At 43.5% G+C, this 19914-nt stretch overlaps 1 protein-coding gene across 1 annotated transcript in view; it reads right to left on the reverse strand.

Moving 5' to 3' along the window:
• The window catches only part of insrb (insulin receptor b), an 80756-nt gene that overhangs the window by 48834 nt on the left and 12008 nt on the right, over positions 1-19914 (reverse strand). The window contains exon 2 of the mRNA XM_036141193.1: positions 3404-3952. Coding sequence (XP_035997086.1) covers positions 3404-3952 — 549 coding nt within the window. The remainder of the gene's footprint in view (positions 1-3403; positions 3953-19914) is intronic.

The raw sequence follows: 19914 nt of genomic DNA on the forward strand, positions 1-19914 counted from the left end.
GAAAGTACCCCCTGCCCTCTGATCTTATGTGCAGATAGCCGCTGACACAAGGGGTGGTGTTCTGCTCCACTGTCGCCTTGTGCTTGCTCTGGTTGACGAGTTGCTGCTCAGTCTCGATGAGTTCAACTAGGCTCGTGACAAACTAAACCCGCCTTTATTATGGTGTGATCAGGATTAAGATTAAGTGTGCTTGACTGGATCTGAATCTGACTGTATGATTGAATGAATGGTTCATTTGAACAGGATACTACGTAATTTGATATGTCTCATTAACCTGCTGTGAACTGGTGATCTAGATACGAAATCATGGGAAATTGAACTGAACTGAATTAGACGCTCATCACATTTTTAAAAATCCATTTTTCGTGCTGAGACCTATGTACCCAGCGTTCGTACAGGCTTGGAGAGCTACGCTGAGAAATGATTCCTGTGTGTCGATGGTCTCTGTAGGGTCGTCCTAGACAAACCCACTGAATAGAAGGTGTAGGATTAGGAGGAAATAACAACCTACCAGCACAAGGATGTTGAAAGAAACTGGTTTGATTATATATTAAAAAAAGATCAGTTTTGAATAATTTGATAGTTTAGTAAAATGTGGAAAAGTTGGAAATACCACTGCTTTGCTTGAATTTGACAAATTACTGTAGCTGGATCGTCACATCTGAACAGCAACACAAATAACGTTTTATATATATATATATATATATATATATATATATATATATATATATATATATATATATATATATATATATATATATATATATATATAGTGCTGGGAGACATATGTCAGTTCTCATTCGCTGGATTGCTGATGAGTTGCAGCTTTATTACATACAAAAACAACAACACCCACAGGTGCACATTTGCACACATTTGTACCGTGGTTTCCCTGGATGTAGGGAGCAGTAAAAGGATCAGAGGAGTCTGCGCCCCGCCCCCTCCGGCTTTCACCTAACGTAAAGTGGAGCCTTGTAAAATGAAAACTAAAAAAAAAATAAAAAACACAAAAACACCACAGTTTCCACTCGCATATAAACTTTAATGCTGCGTCTAATCTTTCTTCACCATGCTACCCACATCTGAGCGCGTGTAGGTTCCTGAACTGCGACAGAAGCTAAAACAAAAAATCCTCAGGAAACATGGCTGAATCCAAAATAATCAAAAGTTACGTATTGACGGGCGCATAAATAAACAGAGCGTAATTCCTTTATTTAATGTACAACAAACGCCTCTTTATTCTTTTTTTAAAGGAAACTGTCGCTCTCTCTCCTGTAGGCCCATATTTATACATACAGCAGAAATAACCGTGGGGACGGACACAAACACACACACACACACACACACACACACACCCTCCCCTCGCTGCAGTGCAGCCAGCACTGCGTCATGGTCCAGAAACGGCTTCTGCTCTGGTACTCGGCTCTTGACTTAACTGTGCAACTATGGCATTACGCAGAGCGCGGCGGCGTAGCTGCTCCGGCGGGCCGGACCGAAGCGAGAGCGAGACGTGAGCACATTTGGCAAACACGGCCTCTGACGCACCGCGCACAGCACCTCCTGTTTATCAGTCAACATTCGTCTTCGCTCTCTTAACGTCCAGCTTGAAATAAGTAAAGGAGTAAAAATCTCATCATCACTAGGGGGCAAGTTGGGTATCATTCATGTAATATTTTTTTTTTAAAGTAGCGATTAAATTTGGTTCAGGAGCTTCCAGCTCTGACGTTGATTATTATTTCGTGTATCCTTTAAAAACTACAAAAAATGTAATTTATTATATAATTTCTGCATCTATATTCCACATATATTTTTTTGCTGCTTGATGAATAAAGCTTTATACCTACAGCAGATTGCATATATATAAAAAATAAACATCCACACTGAAAAATTAAATGTTATTTTAGTTATCCACCGTAAAAGACGGCTGATTTCAAAAGGATATTTCCATACAGCGCTCTGCAAAAAGCCTCCCCACCCCTCGCACCCATAACCCGGTCTCAAATCTTCTGCAGCCTCCACGAGGGCCGCCACACTCTGGTCCTCCGGGGGCCGATGACCTGCAACATTTGGATGTGTCCCAAGTCCAATACGCCTGGCTCAAAGGACTGAGCTGCCTCCTCGTGCAGCCGAGTGCGACAGACATCCAGCTGATGACCTAAGTATGTGATCCAGGTGAGCTGAGGCGGAGCCGCATCCAGCAGCTGCAGGAACGCCGGTCCTCGAGGAGGGGAGTGTAACACACCTGCGCCAGCCTGGATGGTTTTCCTGCACCACAGCGATTAGCTGCATTCCTGCCAACTGAGTGCACCTCGGCCCGTGTGCTGCTGGAGAAAAGCACCTCCACACCACGACGCCGGCACGACCGTACTTCACCGAGAGGACGGATTTAGGGTTTTGCACTTAGGCCAAACAGTTAAATATTCGTCTCAGCTGACTAAAGCTTAGACCAAAATACCTGCTTCCATGTTTGCTGTGTTCTCTACACTTCTTGCAGCAAATCGCATCATGGATTACAACTTCCTGCTCCACCAGAGCTGTGGATCATTGCATCTCCTCCAGAGCTGCCATGGGCCTCTTGGTACAGAACAGCTGTGGCTTGAAGTTGGCTGAATATAACGGCACATTGAAAATTGTGTTCCCCCCCATTCTAATTCACAGTAAAGCTCTGAAAGTAAACACTGAAAAAAAAAACTCAATAAAATGCATCGTAATTATCCACTGTGCAACAACAAAGTATAAAACAGGTAGAGAGATCCATTTCCTGTCCTGATTTCCTGCCATTGAGCGCAGGAGCCAATCAAGGAGCCAACGGGGAACGCAGAACGCTACAGCTGATTTATAAAACACGGCTGAGGCCATATTCTTAATTGTAGCCTCTCAAAAAGTAACAAAGAGTAACTGAAGGTGTAATCTCCCTGGAAACAATGAATATAAGATGATGTTTAATAATAATAATAAAAAAAAATCCAGCATCGACCAAACACAGAGTGGAAAACCTGCCCAAAAAAGCTGTTAAATACCCAGGTTTTAAAGAGTAGGCCCCACACCTGGCCTTTTATTTCGTTGTAATTCCCACACTCAACAACGCATTTGGCTTGCTTTTACCTGCCGCCCTTTTATTACAGCTCATGCAGCCCCCACAGATCCTGCCAATGAACGCTAACAGGGCACGGTCTGTACGCAACGTCTGTCTTCCACGTTACAGACGTCATTAACCACATCACTGGGGATTAAAACATCAGTCCATTTCTGCCTGTACTTTCCTCTGGATGTGTCACCATAATCCACATGGTGTCAGCACAAAACAGCCTGCCAATGGGAACACTTCTGTGCATTTGCTGTAAGGCGGTGTGAGCCTAATCACAAGAAGCAAAGAAGGAGCGTGACGAAGACGGGCACTTACTTGTCTGACAGTACTTCTGCGACCAGCATCGCTCCCTGAACTGGCCGTTGATGGTGGTCTGAGTGCACAGGGCCTGGCCCTGCCCCATGCCGCGACACACGTCCCCGCACTCCTGCTCGTTCTTGTTGGCCACGATGTAGTTGTCCTCCACCGAGTCCAGGATCATGGACCAGTCCAGGGTGGCCAGGTAGCACAGATCTGGATTCTTCTCTATCCTCACCGCGCCCCGCGTGATATTCATCAGGCTGCGCAGGCCCACCTCCTTCAGCTGCAGCATCTCGTAGATCACCAGGGCGTAGTTGAAGAAGAGATTGTTGCCGCGGATCACCGTCAGGTTCGGGAAGAGGTCGCTGAGGCTCTCCAGGCCGTAGACCCTGAACAGCAGCACGTAGTCGGTGACCACGCGCAGCTTTGGGAAGCTGAGGCCTTTGAAGTCGCTGGTCTGCGCCCCGAACATGAGCAGGATCTTCAGGTGGCCCTCGATGATGGTGCAGTTCTCCAGCGTCCGCAGGTTGTTCACGCTGTTCCGGATGTTCTTGCTCGGACAAACTAGAACAGCAGAAAAGAAAGGAGCGATTCCGTCAGCCGCGTAATCATTTTCTGAAAATGCTTATTACCATTTCATCCACATGTTGTACAGCGGGGCCACTGTGTCCCATTCATATAGAAAAAAACATCCAAAGATATCCAGCAGCCCAAGAAAACAGTTTAAGAAAGTCATTTTTATATTTAAACATCATTTATTCAATTGTTCCACAAAAATGTTTGCATCAAAACTCCAAGAAATTTTCCAGACGTGAATCGTTGTTCTCCGCTCGAGGTCAGCCACATTTTTCAGCATCATTACAGAACCTCGCCATGAATATATGGCATATAGTGGTTAGACTTTAAATTAAAAAAAACTGCAAAAACCTTGGTTGGATGAGTGGAGAAAAGATGGAGGGAGGGAGGGAAAGTATAATAAAGCCCGAGAAGGTTTTACTTTTACATTCATATTCACACCAGGAAATTTCTCTATTTTTCCAGACCAAGAACTGTATTTATTGTTAAGAAAATAAAATAATAAAATAATAATAATAATAATAATAATAATAATAATAATAATAATAATAATAATAATAATAAACAAGCGTTAACTCGGCTTTTACATCTGGAAGTTGAGCAGGTTTGATTTTGTGCTGTTGTCATTTAAAGTAAATAAAACAACAACAACAAGGTGCGACTTCTAACTTCTATTTATTATTCTCACTTCTCCCAATCAAAAGCTGCAGGAGTAATAATAATAATTTAAAAAAGCCCAAGATGTTCTCATACAGTTGAATTTAAACACGCAAACAAAAGTTATATTTATTGTCATATTCTTGCAGATTGCGGAAGATTTTACAAAGCAGACCGACCTGAGTTTGGCGTTGGGAATGAATGAATCTGAGAAATGAATTGCGAAACTGGACGTTTTAGGGCTTTAGTCTGTGCGTATTGAACATAAACTAAGCAATTTAATCTGATCTCAATGCATCTAAACCGTAGACGGATTACGCCCGAGGAGTGTGCAAACAACCCTAAATTTAAAAAAGGGGCAACAACTGGATATAAACATCAACGTATATGTTTTTGTCGCCGTTTCCATCTGAGCCGTCTGATTGGTCATCTTCCTCTCCCCCTAACAAACCCACACAGAGGAGGGGACTGGTCTGCAGGAAGCAGGGAGGAAGGGGTTAACAGAAACGAGCCCTTGAAGCGAAGCACTTATCCGAGCTCATTCATAGTCTTTAGCTGCTGTACGCTCCGACACACGCGCGCGTACACACCAGCACGCATTACACAAGAACACCATCGCACGCATTACATCCGAGGAGAAATTAATTAGCAGGCAGTTACTTAAAAGGATGCACAGAACGAGAGAGAGGGGAAAGCGATGTTACTTGTTTGGCCCAATAAGATGCACATTACTGGGAGATTTTTTTGGAGCAATGTAGGAAAAGAAATGCGTTGGTTGGGGAAAAGGCCCAGAAAGTTAGAGAGAAACTGACTTTTTTGTTTTCAGCCAAGCTTATGTGGACAAAAAAAATTGAAGTTTGGGTGAGACGGGGCAGAAAGCACTGATAAAACGAAACGTCCAGATTTACAGACTCTCTCTCTCTCTCTGCTCTTTGGAGTTTGGGTATTTCTCCTCTCGATCGTCCCAATAACTGAACATCAATAAAATTGAATTGAAAAGTGAATTGAATAAAAGGTAAAGCATGAAGGACTCCGAATGCGACCGTCCAGGTCCTGTAGCGGTCCTGCCAGCAGCTAGCTGGACCTAAAGCGGATGCCACAGTGACTATAACCCCAATAGAGCTCCTAATGAAATCATCACAAATGCTGATTATATCTTCAATCGTTGTAGATTTTTATTTTAATCTTTGTAATTCAACACTTTATACATCTATAGAAATATTTTTTTATTGTCTGATTTTTTTTTTATTATTATTCTCACTATTAGTTGGTTATTGATGTAAGATTTATAGTCCAGCTAGTCTGGTTGTTTCAAGTCTGCTTTAAATATAAATAAAATTTATTTGATTAATATTAAGACAAGGGGCTTAAAGGTTTTTAGCAAAATAGAAATAAAACATGGCAAAAAAAAAGTTTGACTAAAGATTTAAATTGCAATCCTAATAATTATTTTTTCTTAAATGCCAGTGATGCAAGCATCAGAAAAAAGAAAAGAAAAAAAAAGATTTATTTGGCGATAACTAGTAGAAATCTCAGTCAATTATATAATTGGCTACTATGATAACCTTATGGCTTTTATCACTTTTTCCCTGCTATTCTGTTTTTCTTCTTTTAAAAGTCTCCATAAGCTGCTGTTACTGAAAGTCCAGCGATGATCGCTTCAAGGTAAATATTCACGTTATTTGACATTTCACTAAATTGACACGGCAGTTACTCACTCTGGTTGTATTTTTTCATTTTTCTGAAAGATTATCATGTCTTGCTGCCGTAGTATTTGCCATTTTTGTCTTTTAAGCTTTGTTTTTGCTCAATTTGTGAGTGAATACAGCCTTTTCCTGTGTATATTTACTACTTTTCCTATTTTTCCACAACTCCCAGCGTAGCTGTGGAAAAATAGGAGAAGTCCATACAGCCTTATTATATCATAATCAACTGGATTTTGGTATTTTTGGTAAAGGTATATAACGTGGCTATATACCTTTAAAGGGCACTAGTCACGTACTTTGACTTTATGCATTGCTACGCCATTCAAAAAGGTTTTCAGTTGAAATTATCGTGCCCTGTTGGCTTATTTTACTTTATTCCTGTGTTTTACACTTCACGGTACTGCCGACAAACGCTCGGCGCATATTGTTTTATTTGAAGATGAGCAATAACATACGGCTTTATGAAATTACACACACATATGTGAAGATGTTTTTATTTGTACAGTCCTATCTTTTCATTAAACATTTTCATTTATTACTGGATGTGCACGCCCAGACACTCTGAGAGCCACCGCTAACACCACGGGGTCACGCTGAGCACCGCTGGCACTGTTGAATGTGCACACTGCACCGGCATGGCAGGCGCTGCTGAGAAGCTGCCCTGCCCTACATTGTAAGCTGGAAGCAACAGTAACGAGGTACAAAAACCGTCACAGAGGAGCCAGCATACGGGATGCTACCTGGCAATCTGACCAAGAGTCCCCCAGAAGTTGGCCATAAAAGTGATTACAGTACTTCAGCTTCTCAAAATTAGATATTTGACTAAAAAAATACATAGACTAGGTTATACACCAGCCAGGAGAAGCCGTCCACAAAAAAGCAAAAGCCGACTAATGCTAAAAAAAAAAATCTAAAATGCAAAAAAAAGTATTTTTCGGTGATTGTACTCGTATCCCATGAGCCACCGCGCCACTAACCCCGCCTACAACAGTGACATCACGTTCCAAAGCTCTTTAATCGACAGATTATTTTCTATTAATATGTACTGCAGGACTATTATTTCAGTTTGGAGAGTATAAAACCATTAAAAGTGCGTATACACATTCAGGTTCAGAGGGTGTGCAACAAAAATCCGCTAAATTCAGCCACTTCTGTTAAGTGAAACAAACACATGGAAGTGTTTTGGATTCTTTAAAAACGTGCCGTTGCTGTTTTGCCACTCTGCACGAAGACTTTTAACGTGAGTAATGCCAGTCAGTACGTGACTGAAAGGTGGACGTACGCCTTGAAAGACACCATAAAATGTTGCGACACTATGAACTCTCTCGGAGATTGCACACACAACAAATGTTCCGGGATGAATCCAAAGAAATGCATAAATGGCAGATTTGGAAAGTGTCCAAACAGCAGAGCACTGTTGCTGCCGTTGATCATTTCCAGGTTGCCGCTAGCTTTCCTCTTCCTCGTTCTGTGAATGATTAGCCAGACGTCCACAACAATCCAGGCACAAAACTCTAACCAGAAAAAAAAAAAAAGAAAAAGGGTCAATGAAAGACTTTAATTACTTCCTGTGATGGCAGGAAGCCAGTAATCCCAACAATCTTTACTACGACTGCGTGTTGGCAAGAACGGCCATCGCTCTGCTTAGACTGGGGGAAAAAAAAAAGCTAAACCTCAACAAGGTCAGAAAAGAGTTTACTGCAGTCGGCCGACATCGTCCGTGACTAGACAACGCTTTTTGATCAGGTCTACATTTTATTAGGGAAACCACACGTTGCAATATTAGTGTTTTATATTGCAATGATTTCATATTGCAATAAGTACATTTTCCTCACCGCTCTTTCTTTTATGCCATCCATTCATCTCTCTGAGCTTTAAGACCGACATCAGGTGTGGGCATAAAGGAGACTGAAGGTCAGCCAGACTGGCCTAATACTACATTAGCAGTAGACAAAGTTTAAGCGCGTTGCTCTTGAAACACTACAGCCTGGCCAAACAAATATCCTACCTAATACCGACCACTGTATTATATATTTGATACATTGTACAGCTCTAGGTTAAATGTAATCAGGGCCACGCCATTTTCATTTATTTAAAAACACATAGTTGGTAACAGTTCAACCAGCCTGGATGAATTTTAAAGATCATGCATTTTAACGTGCTAAACATCCAAAACAGAAGACGTGTCAGCAAAGGCTTCATTTTCCCCGTCTGTTAAACTAATGAAACTTAAAACCTCCACTTCTGTCAGGCTCTCCTTGCATAATAAACACACGCTCTTCCTTTTGAGTTTAGTGGAGCTCTGATGCAGCTCAGGGCCATTTGCTTTGGTGTTTAAACAGCGCACAGACTTGTAAGCCTTTCATTTTCTGCTGGACTCAACTATTTCTATCAAGGAATCTGGAGCATATTTAAAAAAAAAGTCAAACAGTTTATATCAAATACAAAATACTTTATATTTGAAATATTAATTAGTAGAAATGCATCCATCCAATAAATAAATCAATCAATCAGACCCTGATCGGCTCTGATTGGTGATTGGCAGGTCACATGCTACAGCATCAGAACTAAGAACTCCCACTGTTTTTTTTACTCTATAAATGGACCAACAAGCTGCATTCTCTCTTAAGCAATTCTTATGCTTATAAAACAAGCAGATAATAGTGAATAAAATACGTTGTTGCATCATTGGGAAAAATCCTGCACTTCCCAACCCTCAACACTTGATTCAAAACAAATACCTCTGGTAAGTTCCTGCAGAACCGCTTCCTCCCAGTTTTACATTGCTTATAAAAACACAAAGTCTGAGACGTTGATTCTTAATTTCATCGTTTTTAGCACGCTTAATTTTTTTTATTAAAAAAAAAGATTTTACAGCTTTCTAGAATAAATGTTTACTTTGAAAATGCTTTTAAAATCGTCAGCCTTGTCTGCATGTTCTACAAATCATGAGGCAAGACGGGGCTGAAGCTGGTGTCCGTTGGCAGGGTGGTAAAGGACCATTTCACAGCTTCTTAGTGAAGATTTATTAGACCTGACATGTCTAGACTGGATTATCCTAAACTACAAGTTTATGTTTTGAATAGTTTGTGAACTTTGATCCAAAAAAATACTGTTTCAGAGCTTCATTTGGAGTCTTTAAAAAAAAAAAAAAAAAAAAACACCCATGTTACGAATCAAAGAGCCAGATATATCAACAGTGTAGAGGTCAGACAGCAGTCCCGGTAGGTCACTCAAAAAACTAAAACAATAAAAAAAAATCACAAATAATATGGGATGTTTTTTTTAAGTTGAGAGCATTTTTTAAAAAAATATATATTTTTTATCATTTGTCATTTCCAAAATGGAATAAAATCCAGAAATTTAAACATTTCTCTATATTATTTTTTTATATTTATCCAGCTCTGGAAACAATCTAAGAAAATTAAATTACTGTTTTTAAGTGAATCCTGCAGGTCATAGTCCGTAATGATCGGAAAAACGGCCAATCGGTGCGTCACAATCACATCATTTCTAAATGAAGAGGACAAATATGAACCGTCCTGAGCATCATTGTAATTTCCCTCAGTCGTTATCAATGGGACAAAGTGAGAAAGTGCGCAGCAGGGTTAGATTCAATAGATCCACCTCCCCAGCAGCCAGCGGGCAAAAGCCTGCTTATCCAATACCGCTGATAAGCATCTCGTAAGATAATATTCGAAACGGCGAGAGCGGCTCGCAGCGACGGGCCCTGGCTCGGCCACGCCCTCATTTATCGGATACGGACCGTAGCGGGAACCAAAACACAAAAACACGCTCGCACTGCGTGGCAATTGGTGTTATTAGCGGCGATAAGAGCAACCCTACACCTTTGTGGACCCCTTATCTGCCGGACACATCAGACAGGGCTGCAGGCCTCCCGCTCACTGTCAGCCGCCGGCGCTAACTGGATACCTACTGTGAAACACGACAACAAAACAACAACAACAACAACAAAAAAGTGGGAGGGTTACGCAACAGGGTGGAAGAGGCGGGAGCCCCCAAGATGCACCAAGGGGACACAAACATAACCTTTCATGGACCGCCTCCTTTGTGCAAGGCGGGGTGGCGTATGTCTCCTGTTGGAGGGCTACTGACACAAAGACACGTTAGTGAGCGGCGAGGGGAAGCAAAGGGCCGAGTTCAGTCAAAATATAAAATGGAGTCTGACTGACAGGAGCAAAAAATAAAAGAGGGGGGGTCATCAGAGGGTAGATTTGAAAGAAGCAAGAAAGCAGAGCGGGGGGAGGGGGTAGGAACCCCCCGTGTCTTTAAAATAATGAGCCATCTCCTCCCTCTGCTCTGCTCTGGTAGCAAGAACACACGAGAGAAACGGCAGAAGAAGAGGGGAAACCACGGGTCGACGAGGAGGTGCAGGGGTCGCAGAGGGAAGTAAAGGAAAGAGTAGAAGGAAGGGGGCGTTGGGTGGAGGTGGGTGTGTGTGGGGGGGGGGGGGAAGAAAGTGTAACCTAAGCCCAATCAGGAACGCAGAGTGACGTAAGGGACCTACGGAGCGGTTGGTGATCACATGCATGAATGGAGAGTCGCTACGGACCGCAGAGACACGACATGCAACAGCCTGAGAGGGCGGAGGGGGAGCCAGGCCGAGGAGTGAGGACGTGCATCACGCCGGAAACACGTGAATTTAGTCAGAGCATGAGAGAAAAAAAGAAAAGACGGCCTCCCGCTGCTTCAGCGCGTATAAAGATCTTTATTTTTTAACATTTTATCCCAACGAAAAACACAGGCGCTCGCGGAGCGGACAGCGGGTGCGATCCCCGCGGCCCCGCCCCCGTCACTCCGGACCACCCGGAAGCAGACGGCTCGGTGTTCTCACGGGACGTACAGGATCTCCTAATTACAATAACAACCCAATCAGCCGCTAATGAGCCTGGGTGGATGGCTGGGGACAGCAGAGCCCAGGCTGGAACGTACTGCACCCCGCTGCAGACCTTTTGAGAAGTGGGCCATCAGCCCGCCTGCTCTGTCTGTTTGACACTTAATTTGGCATCAGGAATGAGGAGGAGGAGGAGGAGGAGGAGGAGGAGGAAGGGATGGGTGTCCGACAAACAGAAAGAAGGGCTCCACTATGAAAACTTCACAGTGACGCTGGATATGCATGACTATAATTTATTTCGACTTTCCATAACGTGCCAGAGCACAGATCGGAGCGCGCTCTGCAGCAACGCCTTCGGCTGCAGCCGGCAACCTTACTGTATTTGGCAACGTACGAGATTGTGATCGGGAAGGTCAAAAGGAAAAAAAAAAAAAAAATGCTTGTATTAAGTTCAAATATTTCCTGGCTGAGGTTCTGTAGAAAGAGATCACGGTGTGGAAATTAACAGGAACAGTTTGTGAAAACAAACTGTTCTTACCCCCCTGCTTTTTTTTATAGAATAAAAAAAGTGATACATTTCTGCTTCACTACCTTTACATAATGTGCCAGGGTGTAATAGTAAAACACAAAAAATCAAGTCTGTGGTGATTCAATTAGTTTAAAGAAATGACTCGAAGCTATGGCCTCTATAATAATATTTGAAGTCATAAGCAGGTAATAGAGCCACTTCATCTTCACTTAATAAAAATTCAGATTAGTTGATCCTGGAGGCTGAAGGTAATGACCTGCCAAGCCAAGAACTAAGCGGCCCTCTTTCATCTTAAAACATCATTTAGAAACCTTTAAACCATTATCGCGTTTAAGTTGTGGGTTATTTACAGACAGGCCCAACGATTATGTAATGGAAGCAGGAGGCGCCACGCCCCCCAATAATCTTCCAAAAATAAATCACAAATGAAAAAACAGCAACAAATCTGCTTTTCCGACCAGCACCAACGGCACCAGGTCCGGCTGGAAACGACACTCTTCGGTGCAAATGTCGTCACTGAGTGAAGAAGACTCAAAGCTACTGTATTTTGAACGACACGATAAGGCTTGTCTGCGGTCTATTCAGTCTACGAGAGCGAGCGAGAGAGCAAGGAAGGCTCCACGGCGTGCAGCACAGTTAATTTGGAGTCATCATGGGACACATGCTGGACTCGAAAAAAGGTTTGCATCATTTTGGAAATCTCAGTGGATCCTCATACTCCAGAATAGACACTCAGGAACTACAGCTTTACACTGCAAAGAGGGAACTAAAGGTATATAAAATTTTCCTTGATTTGTGCAGGTATCTAAGAATATTTGCCAGTGGAATAAGTTTTGCACTTAAAAAAAAAAAAAAAAATCATCATCTTATTTCAAGAGCTGTATATCTAATTATCTTATTTTAAGGGTAAAAATACTCATTCCATTGGCAAATAGCCATATTTAGCTGCTGAAATCAAGGAAAAATACACTAATTTCAAGAAACTTTTTCTTACTTTTAGTTCCCTATTTGCAGTGTAGTGATAATAGCCCTGCTACAAACTAATAATGCCTGTTTTACAGTACATTTTCTTTAGCTAAATGTGGGTGGCTGCATCTGTACTGAGATGTAAAAAACAAAACATGTCGGAGCAGCATCACCCCCCCCCCCCCCCCCGACAGAGAGCGCGGCGGTGTAAAAAAATCAATGCAATCAATTCATTAATCCAAATCACAACATTTTTCCCCCCACATTGTATACTTCTGATTTTAGATGAAGACTGTGCAGTTGGTAGCCCTGTTGCCTTGCAACAACAAAGGTCCTGGGTTCAAATCCCAGCCTGGGGTCTTTCTGCACAGAGTCTGCTTGTTCTCCCTGTGCTTGCATGGGTTCTCTCCGGGTTCTTCTCAGTTCAAAAACATGACTGCTAGGTTTAACTGTGCCTGTGTGCATCGTGGTTCGTCCTCCGTGTTGCACTGTGACGGACCGGCGACCCGCCCAGTGTGGACCCCGCCTGCAGCCCTGCACACGTAAGCAGGTATGAACAATGGACGGGTGGATTTTATATGAGCTGGTTATGATCGGGAAACATTTGCGCGTTATTTTCACTCAGAAGGTGGTGCATCACCTCTAATCTCCGTTTCCCACATAGATCCATCATCTGTCTCTCTGGATATACCCTCCCAATGCAGCTGTGTCGTCTTAGAAGCTCATAAACTAGTGTTTAAACTAACTGCCCTGATGATTGACTTACTTAGGACAGTAGAAGTCCACTTTGGTGAACCATCGTGGACTAGCTGTCCGTCGCAGCCGCTGGGAAACTAATGACTAATCTCCACTCATATAAAAGACAGCAACAGACATTAGCTGCTTCTAACCAGCCGTTTTGGGCAGAGCGAGTCAAAGTTTCGACAACTCCTCTGTTCAGTGAGCGTTCGCAGCTGCGACCTCGGCTATAGCATAGCTACGGTTTCAGACGCATTCTTCTCTTATTTTTAGAGTCGTATTGCCCGCAGAGAATTTAATATGCGTGGGCTCATGATGGCCGGCTGGCAGGGAGGAAGCGTACTACGGTAGCAGTTTGGGAAGAGAGAGAGTAGAGAGGCTGGACTCTGCTGCCCGTTAGCTCAGCGTGAAATCGGACCTGTCCTGCGTGAGACCAGGTGGCGGCTAACTATGGACTGTGAGAAGTCTCCTCTCTCCCTGACAAGTTAGCCCCGCCGACCCTTCTGCGATGAGGTGATCTGCCGATTATAGATTTGACAACAGTTCGGTTGGTGGCTGCACTACTAAAGGTGGCCCCCGCCGGCGTATTTGCTAACATGAAAGTGGAAAGTCCTGAGACGTGAAGCCAGCCTGCTCGTGTACCCGTTGCCAATCTCTGGTTTCTGTAGCGAGGGGGAGAAAAAAAAAAAAAACACTGAGAAACTGCATGAGAGGCATTTCTGGTAACAAGTGCCAGCATGCACCTCCAAAACAAAGAGAGACGAGGACATGAGCCAGGAAAAGAGACAGAAAGGGGGTGTTCTGAACGTGAATAAGCTCAAAGCAGACGAGGAGGTGAAAACTGTGGGAAGGTTCGGAGACGTTTCTGTTTCAAAATGGCTCAAATTTTCCATCTCACTCATCCTGCGTTTTAAAAGTCCTCTATAAAAGGCGGGTCTCTCCAGCTGTACGAAGCGTAGAAACGACCCTGACCCTCCCCCACCCGTTGCTGCGCGGTGCCGGCCAGCTGGCTGAACGGAGCCTGCTACTCTCACCGCGGCGTGTCAGAAATATCCTCAAACTGCATAAGGACCACAGAGTGGACCGTGCCGAGGACGCCAGACGACGGCGGCAGGAAGGTGGAGAGGAGCGAGCGAGCGGGCTGGAGCACCTGTTCCGCCGTCGCCTCAGCCTCCCAGCGAGGAGCGTGGCGAACCAAGATGGCCCGGCCTATTTATATACAACACCGGGTCCAGTTACAGGACAATGACAAAGAGCCAGCTGGTGGCAGATTGGAGCAGCTAGGAAAGAGCAGCTCCGTCTGTGCCGTCAGGTGGCGAGAGGAGGAACCTAAAATCAGATCGCTCTTCCTACCGTCTGCCACTGGCAGGGGAGGCACGAGAGGAGACGGGAGGGCGATGAGATGAAATGTAAACAGGAGAAAAGGAGGCGAGGGGGAAGTAAGGAGGTCTTGTGTCAATATACTTGTTTATAAAAACAATGACTCGCCATATTCTAGTCTCAACAGGCCGAGCTCGACCTTGGACTCTAAGGTGTGTGTGTGTGTGTGGTGGTGAGGGGGTTTACACGGGGAAAAATAAAATGACAGGTGTGTAAGGAAGTGAGGAAACCGAAAGAAACAAACGTTAAGAGTACAACTGTGGAATATCGTCCTCCCTGTTGGTGGCATGAGGACCGCTGTTTTTTTTTTTTTACCATAAAATAACAACGCTGCGGGCGTCTGGATTAAATAAATAGTCATTTTTCCAATTTGTTGCCCCTATCAAATACCATACAGTGCCCATGTACTTAAACCTTTACAGAGGAGTTTGTTTTTCTTCATTTCCATGATTTCCAAGACATGTGGCCATAGAAATACTGAAACCCCCTGAAAAAGGTCATTTTAAACTTATAAAATTCTGTAAAATCTTACTTTTACCTCTCCTTTCCATTTATCTTGCCTATTGAGCCCATTTGGGCCAACTGAGCCTGCCCCTTGGAAAATCACTTAATCCGGTGAACAAAACGCTTCGATTATGAAGGCAAAGCCACGTTTCTTAGACGAACAAACTTGAGCGCCCAATTATGCGGTTTCTTCTTCAGGGATGTTCGGTCACAGAAACACTGCTGAACAGCCAGAGGGCTAAATGCTATATGTGCAGCTAACATGGAATCACAGATCCGTACCCCAACAACAGGGAAAAGTAGTGGAGATTAATCCGAGTTTGGGACTGGGAGCCAATCTGAGGCTTGGGATATAATCTGCTCAGAAACTGAGTTTTAACCCCAGGGCACAGGAAGCAGAGTAACGGCAACAAAAGGTATGAAACTGACCGCGGCTCAGTGATCCGTCGAACCCTCAGTGCACTTAACACACGCATGCCACAGACAACAGGAGAAGCTTTAACCCTCCTGCTACAATAACAGTTTTTGGGGGTTAAACACGATACTTTATGACACCTATTGCACCGAATTAAAATCGGGCGACAGAGGATCAGAAATGTTGGAAATGACATCCACGAAAGAAACCCAGAATGAAAAGTTGGGGCTTATCGAGCTGTCGCTTTACGTAGCAACTCTTAGCGTTGCGTCACCCCTGGCTGTAGCTTCAACAGCACAGCGTCTTGATCTAATCTGCACTCTTCACTTTCTTCCGATTGCGTTCAGTTTCCGTCTGCTCTGCCGCAAAAATGCAACGTTTTGAACAGTAGCGTGTACCTTTACTCAATGTGCACATGTTATCGTCATGTTAAACCCAGTTTAAACGGGTTTAATTAATCGTTAAAGCCAAAAGCTTCCTTTAGGGAAAAAAAAAAAAAAGGAAAATGTCTGCTTGACAAACAGCAGTTTCAAAGTAAAGACATTTTTATTTTCCTGAAACATTCAAGCCACACCTAGCACAACAGCTAAAACCAGGTGGCGCTCGGAACGAGGGAGGGCGAGTGGGTGGGGGGTGGGCTGGGAAACAGCAGCAGGTAATCAACAGCAGGCCGGGCGGCTCTGTGGGTAAAAAGCAAAGCAGACACAACCACAGACACGGGGTGAGTAATCCGAAAGACATCCTATGTTCCTTTTCATCTTTCCCCGTCGGCGAGCGGAGGCCTGAGAGAGAAAGAGAGAGAAAGAGAGAGAGAGAGGAGGCCGGGACCACGTTAGCCCACTTGACTCGCCGCCACACAGCAGCAGCTGCAGGGACTGGCTCCCACCAACGCTCTGACCCACAAACCAGAGCTACGCCTGAGTCTGGACGAGCAACGCCTGCCTCTTCCACGCCATGCATACAGATTTCTCCCTTTCCTTCGTCTCTGCCTGTTTGTCCACTGCTGGGGCTGAAAGACATCCAAGTTATACTCTTAGGAGAGTAACTTGCTTACACTTCTTTTCCACAATGTAGGGGTTTTTCCCCCTCATCCCAGTGTGTAAGGGAGCTTCCTCCACGCACGACAAACCCTATAGATGTCATCTAATATGGCTGCAAACTGAATCCAAGAGACAAGGAAATCATTTTATTCAAGCTATGGCTTTTTTTTTTTTTTTGGTACATCCTGCATGAACATCTCCACATGTGCGAGTGGAAAAGATTTAAACTATTAGGCAAGGAGGAAAGAGGGGAAGGGGGGGGGGTGGCAGATCAGGTAGGATTTCTGAGGAGAAAGTAAAGAAGCAAACGGGAGCAAACAGCATGACGGAAGCGGAGGAGATGGAGAGGCGAGGGTCAGGTCAGTTTAATGGCCCGTTTGTCTGCACCGTGAGACCCCCGGCTTTCACTGGCTGCTGTAGGAAAACTACACCCCACCAGCTCGCTGCCTCGCTCCTTCCTTCTTTCCACATCTCTCTCTCTCTCTCTCTCCCTCCCGCTACCTTTTCCACTGCGCAGGCCTGCGTCTACAACTTCAACGGACCATTTACCAAACCCACAGGCATGTCAGAAATCTGCATCTTTCACTTGATCCACATCTACAAGAAGCAGCAGGGGCGCTATAATCAATTTACACCCTGAGCTTTATATATATATATATATATATATATATATATATATATATATATATATAATATTATATATATATATATATATATATATATATATATATATATAATATATATATATATATAAATCAGTAAACATGACTGGCAGGCATGCCCCCCCCAGCCAATAAAATCCCCAAGTGTTACATCTGACAGACGGGTCCCTGGAGTGGAAGGTCTGTGGCCACAGTGGTATTGCAAAATGACTTTCATTTATTATGCTGCCATTTAACAGCAAGGCTTGATTCAATATGGGATCAGTTTAACTATAACAGAATTAGGGACGCTTAATGCGGGGCTCATTAACTAGCTGCAGGAGCCTCGGCTCCACGTCCTTTTTTCACAACTCCTCCCCGCCCCATCATGCCCCTTTACTCTAATTTGTATCTATTTGTCTGGGTTCCTCTTTTCTTTTCTTTTTTTGTCAACAAATGCGCCACTGAATTGTTAATTAGACACACCGAGACGTATTGCAGGACCGCGTTTAGTGGCTTTTAAGGATCCACATCCTTCAACTAACACTTCATTGAAGCACCTTTTGTTTCAGGCTTTCTGGCTCCACACCCAACCCCAGTTAGTGTATGGTGTATCCGATCAACCTCTAGCTAAAGTCAGAGTTTATAGAGAGGTCACAGAGGTTTAAAAAGACAACAACCATAAATATATCAGTCAGGAGCAGTAACAAAATCCACATAAATGTATCAGTCAGGAACAGCAATAAAATCCCCATAAATGTATCAGTCAGGAGCAGCAAACCATAAAGCATAATCCGAAAAGTCTACATATGTTCAAGCTGCAGAGAAAACTCTGGCGGATTGAAAATTTTGACAAACCCCAAGGTTGGTTCCTGGGTAATTTTCCTGGATCTACAAACTCTGAACAGTCCCAGACACAAGTCTTTCTTGGAGGGGGCAAATATTGTCATGTCAAGAAGCGGAGAGCTAATGGACTCCTCTGAATCCAATCAACGTATTTGTTTAATGTCATGCACATTAATGCAACCTTTTACTTTATTTTTCCCCAGATTATAAATCTGCACCAGCCGTCGTTAAACTGACACAGGTCAAGAAAAGATAGAAAGTGTGTCCTAACAGATCACCACGGACACAAATTAGTGCCAACCCTACCAGGCTGTTTATTTAAAGCACCGCTCCGTGTTGTTCTAATCTTTAACACACTTCGCGTGAACACCACCACTCCACCAAGCTCTTAAAAGTTTCTAATCTTTCCGGCCCAAATTATCATCACGTGCCCGCACCGGGACCTTTGGTCTTTGCAAATCATTTTCAAAACTGGATCACATAGCAGCTGTTTTGCAGAAGAAACTCCCAACTTCCGCCGAATGCCTTCAATAAAGTATTATCAGTTTTTACAACCGGGATAAGGAGCCACGCTGTATCTACTATGCCCGGTCATTAGAGTTTGGAACAGCAGCTCCTTGTAGAGCACGTAATGCTTAACTTAGAAGATTTTAATTATTTCCACATTGATGGAATTAGTAAATGTATTTTAGTATGTCCAGGAAAGCTATACTGGCTCTCAGTTTACATAGAAAGGAATCTTGATTTAAACATATTTGCACAGGTTGAAAGTTAAAGGTAAAAATCCTAAATATGTGTGGTGTATGCCGTTCGTGACCTTTTTTCTATTTGCTCTAAAGCAGCCCCAAGGCATAAGTGGAGAATTTTTCCACATTATTCACTTTTTGCTGGCGTTAAAGGTGCATAGCAAACTCTCGCTCATCCTGCTACTTTGTTGAGTCGCCGCCGTAATCGATGCATTAGTGGGAGAACGTGAGCTAACATCCATATTTATCGTTTTCTCACCTCAGAAGACATCACGCCTCTAAAGACCTGTGCAGCCGCTGATGCTTTTCCTCCTCTCCGACGCACGTGCACCACACTGGTGTCATTTCAACTTGTCGCCACAGGGGGCAGACGTGTGCAAAAATCCTAGAACTTGCGCTGTTCTCCTTTAATGATGAAAAGCTCCGAGGGATTTTAATTTTAAAATGTTGCCTGTTCAATCAGGGAGACCACACTGCAAAAACGGATCTTGAAATAAGTAAAGTGTTCTTAAAATTAGTGTTTTTGTCCTAGATTTGAGCAGGTAAATAAGATTATCCGCCAATGGAATGAGTATTTTTACCCCTAAAATAAGATAATTAGATATATTGCACTTGATATAAGACGATGGAGATGAATTCTTCATATTTTAGGTGCAAAAGTCATATTCTATTGGCAGATCATCTTTTTTACCTGCTCAAATCAAGGAAAAATACTTATTTTAAGAACATTTTATTTATATTTAGTTCCGTTTTTGCAGTGCATCTGTGACACATGAACATGCCTTGATCTAGATGACTGAATGGTCGGGGCTGCTGTTAAGCAGGAAGGTGGACGTCCGCCCCAGCCTCTCGTCCAGGTTTTCCTTCAAGGATTGTTTTGTATTTAGCTCCATCTATCCTCTTCATCACCTCCGACCAGCTTCCCTG

This window comes from Fundulus heteroclitus, chromosome 9 (genome assembly GCF_011125445.2).
Source record: "Fundulus heteroclitus isolate FHET01 chromosome 9, MU-UCD_Fhet_4.1, whole genome shotgun sequence".
Classification (NCBI taxonomy): domain Eukaryota; kingdom Metazoa; phylum Chordata; class Actinopteri; order Cyprinodontiformes; family Fundulidae; genus Fundulus; species Fundulus heteroclitus.